Genomic DNA, 13,500 nt, shown 5'->3' with positions numbered 1-13,500 from the left:
ATCAGTACCAGTTGATGCAAATGTATCTTGTGAGAGGCTATCACATGTTCCTCAAATAAATAATTGATAGTGCACTTTTTTCCGATTAATCGCCAGATTTATTTTTCGCGGTCAACTTTCGTAGCATGATTGTTTATGGAGAGACTGACAAAACAAATTATCAGTCGGAGATTAACAATGGCTAAAGCGTTCATGAACAGGGAGACACTTTTATAAAAAAAGAAAAAAAGGTTCATAGTTTGAGAAGACAAACGTGAACATTTGAAGCAGAAGTTGAAACACTTTGGGCCCGATTCACGTGTTGACATTTTTTTTCATTAAAAAAAATCTTTGACGTGAAATTGAGCTGGTGCCTTGCGCTAATAACTGGATGGGGGGAGGGGAAATTCCCACGGCGATGAGATTCGGCAGCTTTGCCGAGTTGTGAATGTGGTTCATTACACGTTCAAATGTGGATCCAGATCTTCTCGCAAAACAAATGACCCCTCACCACCACTGTGACTGGTTTCGCTTTCTCCCGCGTCGGTTTTCTGATGGGTTTTTGTGTGCGTGTTCTGGGTGCACCGCGCGTCGTTCAGCACGACGTCCGACGTTTCGCTCCGCGTGCTGCGGAGCTGCTTCAGGAGACATCGGACATCAGTGCCGGACGGCACGACACCACCGCCCGCGAAACACAGCCGAGCGGTTTCACTTACACAACAAAAAAACCGCCACACATTTGACACTTTTAAACATCGATAATGTGAACTGAACCCATACAAATGCGTACTTGAAACGCGCATTCCCCGATGGAAGACTTCATACATGGTCTTTGCATCTTCGTAGTAAAACTCCAGCAATTTGTCCTTCTTCAGGAGGGCGGATCTTCTCACACCGTGTTGGCCCTAAATGGGTTGAGACAAACGCTGCCAAGTAAGGTGTACGGATGGCCGAGCAAAAGGGAACACTGGCCTCAAGGTAAAGGGGGACCCCCGCAAACGCTTGCTTACGCTACTGCTGGTGGAAGAGCCTCCAATGAGAGAGAGAGAGAGCTCAATAAAGGCCCTCTAAGTCGGTATTTTTGGCCTACTCATCCAAGCTGGCCAGACGTCTTGGACGAGGTGGGGGTACCCAGACTTTACCCCACCACGTGCAGCCTGCTGATAAACGAACTGTGGTGAGACAGCCACAGCAAGAAAACAACTGCTGAAGTAGCCGCCTACTTCAGCAGTTTTTTCTTGCTGTGGCTGTCCCACCTGATGACGATTGCTTGTGTTGCGATCGAAAAGTCGTGAGTTATTACACTGGCCAACAAAATTTTTTTTTTCTGGCCTGGACTGATGCAGCTGTTTTAGACTAGTTTCAGGGTGCTGATTCCAAATCTGATCTCAGATTTGCTCTATCACAGCTCATTTTTATGCTATCGGCATACCCCATTTTAATTGATTTTACCCGAAATTAACTCTGTCACTTATGATTGCAAGTTGTTGCGAGTCAGTGACTGCTTTAGTGTTAAAATATGGTGCTGTATTTTTAGGATAGTGTGTTTATAATATAATTTTATGTAGATATCCACATTTATTTAATATTTTTCTTCTGCAGTTTGTATTGAAAAGTCAATATTTTATATCTCAAAAACATGATGTGATAGACAAAAACTGATGCCAGATTTGGAATCAGCACCCCGAAATTACCTTAAAACCGTTGGAATACCTTATGCCAGAAAAAGTGTGTTGACCGGTGTTATTTTTCTACCTACGTGACTTTACCGAAAGAACAAAAGAGTAAAGCATCCATTGTTCGATCGAATCAGGACCTGGAATTGTGACAATTTATTGAATCGCTGTCGAAGGAGGGCCAGTGAATTTCTCCACGAAGATCTTATATCATAGTTCGTTTGCCAATTTATAAAGTAGCGTAGCTTAGTAGGTATGTATAGGTTATTTTGCACCGTATGTAGCCAACCGTGCTAATCAGAGGTGCGGGTTGAAGGACAACAGTATACAGTTGTCCTTACTGTCGAGTAATCGTTTCTCGTGGGTTTATAGGTATTGGGTAAAATTATGCATTTTAGACATTTTACAATTTAGTCTGATTCTCGCTACATTCATCTCACGGATCCTAGACCTCTTCTCACCCAACCCTAATCTCCATGACCTGGTGAATTTGATTTAAATGCAGCACACAAGGTCACGTATCCAGTTATCCCTTGAGCTTCAGCGATAATTATAAGTTGTTCTGGGTGCAATCTTTACAATTTTACTCACGGTGCATGATGTGCAGCTATTGAATGCAAGTTCGTCCTGGGTTTTTTTTTTATTGGGGAAGGGAAGCTGTGAGGCATTAGCGGTGAACATAATTGCATTGCTCAGTAATGATTTGGACTTATGTGCAGGTGCATTACTTATAACAATACATATATTTTTAAAATCCGGAACACTCTGACTGAGTTTCAGTGGGACTGTTTGGAAGAATGTTCACGTACAGCCCTTTTTGTCAAAAGAGTGGTTTGAGGGTTATTTTAAAAGAAAATAATATTCAGCGTATAGACGTATTGGCGGTATACCGGTGCAGCATAACACACCAGACCTCAAAAAAGTTAAATATCAATATGAAGCCTGAGCTCACGATGTCGCTGTTGCCCTTAAGTGAACCGCAGACTCTCCATCAGAAGTTGCCCTGGATCCAGCAGCCGCTTTCCCATTCGAACGTATGACACCACGAGTCGCAATCTTTGGATGCCACCGTCCGCCAAGAAATTATTCCAGAAATGAATCGAGGAACCGTCCCGACCAAGGCTAGGGCACGAGGAGTCAAGTCTGTCTTTGAAACACGGAGCCAACAGACTGTGAAGGCAACAGACTGTGAAACCTCGTCGTCTAGCTGCTCATCACATTCATCTTCCAACTTCTTCAATGTCACGAGAACTGATTTGGACGCACCACCCCACAACATCTTTTCGACCGAGGTCGCGGGAAAAGAAATAATTATTACGCAAAAATTTGCTTTTTCTTTCAACCGCGTACCGCCGTACCGCCAATACGTTCGTAAGGAAAGAGGCCGCTCTCGCTCTCTCTCTCTCACGGGCCCTTAAAAACGAATGTGCACGGGGGGCCGTCACCACCCTGCTGGGCTCACCTCAACCTCCACGGACTGCTGCGTCAGCTGGCACGGCGGGCAGATGGGCCGCGGCCGTGACAGGTACCAGTATCCCGTGAACAGGGAGGCCGTGCCAACTCCGAGCCAGGCGGAGGGGGGCATAGACCCCCACACGTTCTCGAGGAGCCCCCCGATAGAGAGCATTTGCGTGCGCCAAGGGATGTACTCCTCCACCCAAGCCATCTCGTGTCGAATCGCCGGGATGCTGAGCCAACCTGCAGGTCACAAGTCACGATCATTTAAAACAACCCAATGGCTATTGGCTGTTCAGTGTTAGGGATGGATGCTGCTTGCCCTGCTGCCTGACCTTTTTATAGGGGGGACGATATAGCAAACATGCTCAGGGAGGGCCCAACACAGTCAGTGTCAAACAAATGATGAACAGAATGAGAAACGATATGATCTGCTTTTGTGAATCATGCAGGGAGGGGTGGGAGAGGTTATTGGACCATACTTCACCACGTGGGTCAGTCAGGTTTGTGACAACGTGGGAGCATATAATTAAATAGTTAAAGTATAACTATTCACTTTGTTGCACTTGCTCTCTGCTGCCCAGAACGTAGCCCTGCAACCTACCTATAGCACCTGGTATGCATGGTGGCCACCTATCTAAACAGCATCCAGACAGATGATATTGAGTACATTCAGGGTGATTTTGTCATAGCCTTTAAAATATGTAACAATCAGGATTTCAGATCGATTTATGCAACAAACTAAGCCTTCCCTTGCAAATGTGAAAGAATTTGAAACGGTCGCTCTACAGAAGCAGACACTGGAATGGGAATGGCTCAGTGCATCGCATAATCAGCACCGGTGACGTAGCCATCTACAGAGTGTGCAGGCGGTGCAACTGCACCGGGTCACATGGACCAGAGGGGCTCTGGCACTGCGCTACAGACGGGAGGGAAGTGGAAAGATTGAACAGAGGAGGGGGGGGGGGAATTTATTTTGCGGCGCCACGGTGGCTAGGAGATGTTAACTACCTCGTCTGGTATACAGGAGGTTGTGGGTTCGATCCCGACCCTGATACCTGCATATTTGGAGTTTGCATGATCCCTGCGTGATGACATGGATTTTTCTCCGGTTTTTCCCTGCACACGATAAGCCACTTCGTTGGGTTTATCATTTGTGGCCAGGTCGTTTCTGATAAATAACTATATCGCTCAGTAGGCCTTATCTGGTAAAATTAAATATAAAAACATGTTTTTAGTTTAGTTTCAATTATCTATAAGGGAACCTACGTCGATCATCATATGCCACTAAACAGCACACTTTTAAAGAGATTTGCAAGTGCAATCGTTGGCGTGTTGAGATGGCACCAGCAAAAGGGCCTGCAGGTGAAAACGTTTACCCATTTACAGCCCAGAATCTCGGATGTACTGGCTGAGTGTTATGACATGGGCATTACAGCAATGGAGAGTATATTTAGTATATTGATGATACTGACGTAGTTTATATTTTAGTTTTTTACGTGATGGTTTAGCTGCTGCAGCTCCTTACTATTAAAATTCCTTCCCTCTATTACTGCTAACCCTACTCCCTCCCGTTGATGCTGCTAATGCTGCATACTGTATAATGCACGGGCATAGTATGACTTTGAAACCCCCCCCCCACCTCCTATGCATTCTACAAGTAGTGACTAATCCCATATCTGCATTTGCCATAAATATGCTAAATTACTCTTGATATGCAAATTCCTTTGTCAAGGCACCCCTTCCCCCCTCCAACCCAGCTTAAATATACGCTGCCAAGCCTGGTGGTGTTCATTCAGACGCTGCCTTTCCGACAGACCTGTTCTTCACCTGAGGACGGCTGCTTGCGTTGTGGCCGAAACGTCGTGAGAATAATTTTATTGTTTTATTTGTATTATTTTATTATTTCCCATCTACGTGACTTTACCGAAAGAACCAAGAAGAGCAATGGAACTGTTAATATTGCAAAGAATGTCATTAAAAACAATTTAGCAATGTCTGAAAATGAGAAAAGAAAAATATAGTTTATACTGCACGACTAAGCCTTTTTCATTGGCAAATATTCCCGCAAGCCACTGTGCACTGTGCTCTGATTGTTTTTCATTTGAGAGTTATTTATTTTATTGGACCATGTTGTTTAGTTTTGTAAAGTAATTGCCCATTGAGGCGCTAAATATTTGAAGGGATCAGGGACTTCAGGAATGTTTCAACGTGCGCGGTCGTACGCAACAACATTTTGGACCAATCGCTAATTTGTCAACAATGTGGATTTATGTTTTAAGTCCTGCACTGCATTATTGTGCAAGATCATGCCCCTTAAGGCGCGTGCTAAGTTTTGCAAACCAATGTATGCACGCAATGCAATGTGGATTCACAGAGAGTACAAATGCAACTGCATCTCATGTACGTTGTACATAACAGTGAGTGTGTATGTTTATTTTATATAATTAGGAAGATCTGCACTTAAACAGAAGGAGGGATTTTGGGGAAGAGAGTTCCAGACCATGGGAGGAGAAAACGAGAATGAGCGACCTCCCATTGAGTTGAGGTGGAATGGGCGCTTGACCGGAACGTTTTGGTTGCTGGAGCAGAGTGCGTGACGGGAAATAAAATTAGATGAGAGGGGAGAGACAGGAGAGTGCGTGGAGGGGAGTAGAGTGACATGAGAGGGGATAGGTAGGAGAGTGCGTGGAGGGGAGTAGAGTGAGATGAGAGGGGAGAGACAGGAGAGTGCGTGGAGGGGAGTAGAGTGAGATGAGAGGAGAGAGGTAGGAGTGTGCGTGGAGGGGAGTAGAGTGAGATGAGAGAGGCAGGAGAGTGCGTGGAGGGGAGTAGAGTGAGATGAGAGGAGAGAGGCAGGAGAGTGCGTGGAGGGGAGTAGAGTGAGATGAGAGGGGAGAGGCAGGAGAGTGCGTGGAGGGGAGTAGAGTGAGATGAGAGGGGAGAGGCAGGAGAGTGCGTGGAGGGGAAGTAGAGTGAGATGAGAGGGGAGAGGTACGAGAGTGCGTGAACGGGAGTAGAGTGAGATGAGAGGGGAGAGGCAGGAGAGTGCGTGGAGGGAAGTAGAGTGAGATGAGAGGGGAGAGGTAGGAGAGTGCGTGGAGGGAAGTAGAGTGAGATGAGAGGGAGAGGCAGGAGAGTGCGTGGAGGGAAGTAGAGTGAGATGAGAGGGGAGAGGCAGGAGAGTGCGTGGAGGGGAGTAGAGTGAGATGAGAGGGGAGAGGCAGGAGAGTGCGTGGAGGAGAGTAGAGTGAGATGAGAGTGGAGAGACAGGAGAGTGCGTGGAGGGGAGTAGAGTGAGATGAGAGGGGAGAGGCAGGAGAGTGCGTAGAGGGGAGTAGAGTGAGATGAGAGGGGAGAGGCAGGAGAGTGCGTGGAGGGGAGTGATATATTGTAAAATGGCTGACGATGACCGTACTGAGTCGTACTTATCCATCAGTAATTAATAGTGATAGAGTTTGCACGCAGAGGTTCATGAAAAATGACTACTGACTGCTCATCGCGTGCTCTTATTGCCGCGCGGCTCCTGCACTGCGTTTCATAACCACTGCTTCGGTCACCAGGGCAGCACAACATGGCTTTGTTATGCCGCAGCCGGTGCACAGTTGGCGGAGAACAACATGACATCACCATCGTCGTCGTCGCGGGTGCCACCAGTTTCCTGCTGCTGCCAGGGACGTGTTCTGCGATGGGTGGGCTAATGCCCTCCCCTCCCGAGGTCACTAAGCACAGTGCCGGATTATCCCGGTAGCACAAGTAGCTGCATATGCTACGGGCCCCGCACTTTCAAGGGCCCCGCGCGGAACGCTTTCAGGCTATCAATTCCGGTTCAGTCGTTCTGCACTTGCTCTATTACTATAGTACTATACTGCCTTCAACTTTTGGTGTTTAAGATTTGTCGTTTTATCTGGCTGTATAGCAAATGAAAAAATTGCACACAGCGTTGGTGTACGGTGCTTTTTGTCTGGAATTTTTCCTGTTTTTTTTCCTGGATTTTCAGTTTGCACATAGTCACATAATTACTTTAAGATGTTTTCTTGTTCATGTTTTAGTTTTTTGTTTGTTGCGGTTGCACCCAATTCAAGAGCCGAATGGCTCGCAGGGCTATACCTAATAAATTAACTTGAACTTCAACAGTGCTCTTTGTTGCTGGCCGCGTGGCGTATTTGGGCCTATGCTTCAGCAACTGTATTTTAATACAAAAACTTTGATTTCAGTTGGGTCCTGTATTGAGATTTTTAAAAATTAAATAAATTAGGTTGGCTTTACGTTCAGAACCGGAGACAACCAAACGCATACGGGGGGAGAACTCACTCAAAGCTCTGCACGGATATATTCAATACACACACTCAACCATTTGAGTGGACTGAATCTATCTTTGGACCGAACACATTGCTGTTACTGATATCTACTGACAACTGGCATCCCTCCCTGCCCCACGCCTATAACACCTTGTATGCATTCGTGATGACCTATGAATAAAACTAAAAAAACTGATTTTAGGGCACTCCATAGAGTCTCATTTCAGACTCTGCCTTCTCGACAGACCTGTTCTCCACCTGAAGACGGCTGCTTGCGTTGTGGCCGAAACGTCGTGAGAATTGTTTTATTGTTTTATTTTTATTATTTTATTATTTTCCTTCTACGTGACTTTACCGAAAGAACCAAGAAGATGAATCCCTGCAGTCACGAAAGCTTTAAATCGAAAATGGATTTGGTGTCTTTATTTATTCAGCACTTGAGACAAAAGGTAAGCATAATTTATGCTTCTACATTATGGTAAAATAGAAGTTTCTCGGTAATTTTCCAGCTATTGTATCGATTTCCAATTCATTTCAACCCCAACGACCGAAAGCAGAAGAGAATAAATTATCAGAGCAGTGAACTTGAACAAATTGAAGGTCAGTTATATACAGTGCTACAGTGAAATGCAGTGAAGTGTTTGATGACGTACTTTCGTGCAAGATTCACTGCCATTAAATTTCCACAAGTTACAATTATACTCTGCTCAATTTTTTCATAAATGTTACAGCTTCCGTCCTAGGACGGGCAAAGAAGCTAGTCAAATAATATTCAGCTACCTAATGTCTGACACGAAAACCCCAATGATATAATCACCCGGAATAGGTCACACTCAACAGATCTCAGAAACAAAGCCACGTTAAGCCTGCTCGGATGGGCGACCACGATGCCCTGGGCAGAGGGCATTGCAATGAAACACATTCACTGACCAGCGTGGCGAAGTATGGTGGGAAAAGCCCCCCATTACGGTGTGCCGGGCACAGAAATAGTGTCACCAACCCGGAAAGACGCGGCTGAAAATAAGCCCTACACATGCGTTGCACGTACATACATAACACACACGCGGGCATGCTGAGAAAAAGTGTAGACTATCCTTGCACATGGTATCAATGGGTGGCTGATGGCAGTGCTTGTTTTCTGTGCTATTGGTTGTATGTATGTTGAACTTCCTTCGCGCCATGCGTAAGCCAGCCGTGCTAATGGGAGGTGCGGAAAGATTTCAGTGCAAGCGAAGCGTGGTTATATGTGCAAGAAATGATAGTGTGCAAATAGCCACTCCGCTGTGCGTCCGTCGGTCTTAATCCAGATTTTCTCTAATCAAGCATAATCTCCTCCTTCCGTGGGCAGATGTCTCTCTCCCCATTGATGGTGAGGCGAGGGGGAAGAGGAAGTTTCTCAAAAGCGGATTAGTGATGCCTGCAACATCCTTGGCCTACTTTTATTTCGGTTGCTTTCTATTCACGCCGCCACCGTTGTCTTCGCTTGCTATTGGCCGGGCTCTTACGCTCCCAATGGTTGTGATGAATAAACAAGGTTAGAGTGCATCGCACTGTCCTCTCCCAACGGTTGTGATGAATACAAAGTTAGAAGAGTACGTTACACTGTCCTCGATCATTACCTCAACCACGGTAGGGTGGTGAGCCGGGATGATCTCAGCCCATTACCTGATGATCAGGGTACGAGTTATACATGTGGCCTGTTCTATATTGTTACATGTTGCTTCCGCCCCCTCCCTTTCAATGTTCACAGTTGTGTGTCCTGGTTCTTGAACATCTAAATGAAAAGTGTTGACAACAACAACAGCAAAATAATTCGAATATGTGCCACGAGAAAAAACAAGGCGCACAGGGAGCATGCTTGACAGTGGCATAATACGTGCACAAACACAGCTCAGTGACCGCGAGTTTAGTCTTACGGACTGTCCCTTGGGGGCAAATGCCCTGGGGTCGTTAGCATCAGCACCCTTTGCCGATATCCCAAGTGCTGATGTGAACACGCAGCAATGTGCGTTTGGCGACGCACGCCTCCGACTAGCATGGGTGGCGACGTACGGCGCGAAAGAAGTTCAAAAGACATGCATACATATACGCTGGTCAATGCGGGTTGCTGAAGGCAGGAGAGCATAGCTTTAGGAACAGGAAACATAGTACAGTACAGTTCAATAATGGATTTTGCTGCACTGGCCTCAGCTGCCCATAATACCACAGCAATTCATGTATCCATTTATACGACAGCGATGTGTGCTTGTGCATTTTTCAATCTATAGACTATTTTTATTTTATTTTAGCCAGGTAAGTTGTCACTGAGCTACTTAGCTCTTTTTCAGACACGACCTGGCCACCAATGATATTTCAACGAAGTGGCTTATCATGTGGACATTTATAGAAGCCAAATACTCTTATACGCGTGCATTTAAATGTGGAGCGAAAACCCGGAGAACCCGGAGAAAAATCCACACGACCACGGGGAGAGAGACATGCAAACTCCAAATATACAGCAGGCGTCAGGGTCAAGATCTAACCAAACGACCTCCTGTATACCAGGCGAGGTAGTTAACATATCACCACCGTGGCACCCCCACTTCCGGATGAGGGCCCACCCCACAGCGTCTCACGCGTGGGATCGTTTGGCCATACTTCACCACGCTGGTCAGCGTGCATTGGTCAAAAATGTAAACCATGGGCTTGGAGAAATAAGTGCAGGACAACAAAGCGACATGGCCTCTGTTGACCACCATGAGCAGCACCACGGCCACCTACGACAACCTGGCATGCACGGTGATCTGCCATCCTGGACACTATCCACACATCAAACCTGCTCGCCTTTCGAGGTCTGGCGAGATCTGTGTGCATATGCTGGACGAGATTGGTGGCGCATTGCTGGAATCATTTGGTCACGACACACAACGGGGCGACGTAACAGCACAATGCGAAGCACCACTCACACGGACCTTCCAGACGATTTCGATTTAAAGCTTTCGTGACTGCAGGGATTCATCTTCTTGGTTATTTTGGTAAAGTCACGTAGAAGGGAAGTAATACAATTATAAAAATAAAACATAATGAAACAATTCTCACGACGTTTCGGCCACAACGCAAGCAGCCGTCCTCAGGTGCTGTCGCCTCGACAGACCTGGTTGCACCTGAGGACGGCTGCTTGCGTTGTGGCCGAAACGTCGTGAGAATTATTTTATTATGTTTTATTTTTATTATTTTATTACTTCCCTTCTACGTGACTTTACCGAAAGAACCAAGAAGATGACTTCCAGACGATGTTCTGCCGGTTGGACGCAAGTCTGGAAGGTCACCCGGGGTTTACTTGGCACACGCAGCAACACGACGTGGACGCATAGTTGGCAAATCACAGCCACGACGAGCAACGTTGCGGAGAGGACATTTTGTTGAGTGTGCGCGCGTGTGCACGCCACCGATGGGTGCAATCTGGACACGGGAGCGTCAGCCCTCGTCATTTCTAAACGATGACCTCTAAAACATAGTTACGTAATATAGAGCTGCTCGCCCCGAGCTGTAAATGCTCTGATGCGTTGCATTGTCTTTGTGCTGTTCGCCTTTTGGCGTTCTCTGGTCTGACACTGGTGAGACTGGGCCATTAAGAAGGCTGCCTCTGGTATAGGCCAATCAGTTTCAAAGTCGATGCTTAGATTATTATCAGAGCATGTTTCTTTGCGTGTTCACCACAAGTACGTGTGGTTAGTGCAGACTTGATTCCTTGCAAAAGGTTTCTATTTGTTGTTTGAGCATCTTTCCACCTGTTTTATTTCCAGAAAAGTGTCAAATATATTATTATTATTAATACCACAGTTACGTCATGCCAAATAATCAACAGCACCTTGTGTTAATCCACTGCTGGATTAAAGACTACTCTCCACGCGCGCTGTTTCAGCGCTGTGGGTTGTTTGTCCAAACTTCACCATGCTGGTGAGTGGGGGGTTGGTAGAGTAGGGAGGGGGTGCCCAGCACTGGTTTCAGAAAACACATTCCTGCGGAGGGAGCTGGTAGGAACGTTGGGTTGCTCGGTCAATGGCCAGGGTCAACGGCGGCGTGGTGTATTCCACAAATATGGCCGACTGTGAGGGCGGGCACAAGCCGGCGTGAGTAGGTTAAACGTTGAGTTTTATAAGGGCACCACGGGGTGACCAGGCCCTCCCCACCCAGCCCCACCCTCCCCTGCCCACCCAGCCCCTCCCCACCCTCCCCTCCCCACCCAGCCCCTCCCCACCCAGCCCCACCCTCCCCTGCCCACCCAGCCCCTCCCCTCCCCACCCTCCCCTCCCCACCCAGCCCCTCCCCACCCAGCCCCTCCCCTCTCCACCCAGCCCCACCCCTCCCATTTTTGGATGCACGACGGACGGACACAATAATCCCCTGTGGACTGGTGTAACCAGGAGGTTCCTACCAGTATTACTCGTCACTGACTCGGATATCACTCGTCACTGACGTGAGCCATCGCTGGCAATCGAACTTATTATGTTGGCCACGTTCATCGATAATTGCGCGAACCACCGCACCACCAACCACTGCACATCACAACTTTAATAAGCATTCTGCCAATAACTTTTTCCAATCGACCTACCACCACTGATGGGTACAATTAAAACTCACAGTTGAAGCTAAAATTAAACAATCAATATAAACTTAGAATATAATTAACGGTGGCCTGATATGTATATTTTTTATAAATTGCACCGTTAATGTTATAGAAATGAAGGCTGTAAACACGTTCCACCATTATCATGAGTAACCAACAACTGTTTTCAAGCAATAACATTTATCATGAGGTAATATTTTGAGCAATGACCCTTAATCACAAAACTGACAATACACTTTTGTAAACTGCACAACTCTGTTCTCGATATCTTGCATTGGTTTGTACGCGGAACTACTTTGAATTATTTTTTCCCAAAACACTATGGAATACGTCGCAATTACTAAAGCATCGCTCGACTCACTCGGCGTAAGATTTCACGATTTACACGAGCACATTTGACAAAAAATGCGTGCGCTACCGTGCAGCGGAGAAATGCGAACGGACACTCCAAGGTTACGTTCACACACAAAATAGATGCCATGTCACTAGAACGCAACACGCACACACACACAATGGCTCACGCTGTCCCAGAAAAGCAACTCATGCCTCATTTACCGGTCATTATTTAACATCGTAAACTAGATTCACTTTCTCCAAAACTTGATGCACACCCACCCCCCCCAAAGTTCAATTCCGGTAGTAAAAAAAAAATCTAAATTTTTCAACGTTACTTTATGAAACGACTCTCAGTGCAAAAAGTATGAGCCTGGTTTATTTTTTTTTTCCAAACGCTACACACATCGCGAGAAGCTCTCCGAGTCGGTAGCGGATTTCCTTACCGTGCAGTACGCAGCTACGCGGCGGAGCCTGGGAAAGGAGCCCTCGTCATTGTGCGCCCACCGCAGAGGATCTCCCAGGGAGACTGGCGGCAGAGATGGGAGAACACTGTGTGCATTGGCGCTAAAGAGCGACGGTCAGACCCCCCCCCCACATCCACACCGCCCCCCCCTAGGCTGTGACCATGTCCCAACACGACGTGGTGCCAAGGCCCCACCCACACTCCGGGTCATCCTCGTAGAAGCAGCAGCGGCAGCAGCGACGGCGGTAGCGTCTTTTGGCTGTAGCCATCGCACAGAAGAACGGACATCGCGTCGCACGCTTTCAGATTCAAGTTTCATTTATTGGGTACAGCCCTGTGAACCATGCGGCTCTTGAGTCGGCTGCAACCGCAACAAACACAATATGAACAGAGAACATCTTAAAGCGATGAGCTTCTGCGGCCGTCTGGAACGCTCTTCGTTTCAGATATTAGGAAGCCACTTAGAGCTATGCACTTTTAAATCATCTCGATTCAAAACTCAATTCTTGAGAACTGATTTTTATGTTTAGTTTGTTGTCCTTCCCCCGCATCTCCAATTATCACGGTTGGCTACGTACGGTGCGAAAGAAGTTCAACATATGTACGTGCATCAGGCACACGCGGCGGTGGTGCTGCTGGCCCATTTGGGGACCCAACCAGAAATTATTTTTGGGATTGCCC

General features: G+C 46.9%; 1 protein-coding gene across 1 annotated transcript in view; it reads right to left on the bottom strand.

Annotated features, from left to right (window-relative positions):
• LOC133354459 (long-chain-fatty-acid--CoA ligase 1-like) overlaps window positions 1–12,896 on the bottom strand; it is a 43,728-nt gene extending 30,832 nt beyond the window's left edge. The window contains 3 exon segments of the mRNA XM_061571309.1: window positions 770–884; window positions 3,118–3,353; window positions 12,800–12,896. Of these exon segments, the coding sequence (XP_061427293.1) occupies window positions 770–884; window positions 3,118–3,321 (319 nt within the window). The 5' untranslated portion in view covers window positions 3,322–3,353; window positions 12,800–12,896.
• Window positions 12,897–13,500: the final 604 nt, after the last annotated feature.

This window comes from Lethenteron reissneri, chromosome 47 (genome assembly GCF_015708825.2).
Source record: "Lethenteron reissneri isolate LAM-NWPU_2019-01 chromosome 47, ASM1570882v1, whole genome shotgun sequence".
NCBI classification, from domain to species: Eukaryota; Metazoa; Chordata; class Hyperoartia; order Petromyzontiformes; family Petromyzontidae; genus Lethenteron; species Lethenteron reissneri.
Note: the sequence above shows the minus strand (reverse complement) of the source record. Positions and strands in the feature narration are given on the sequence as shown.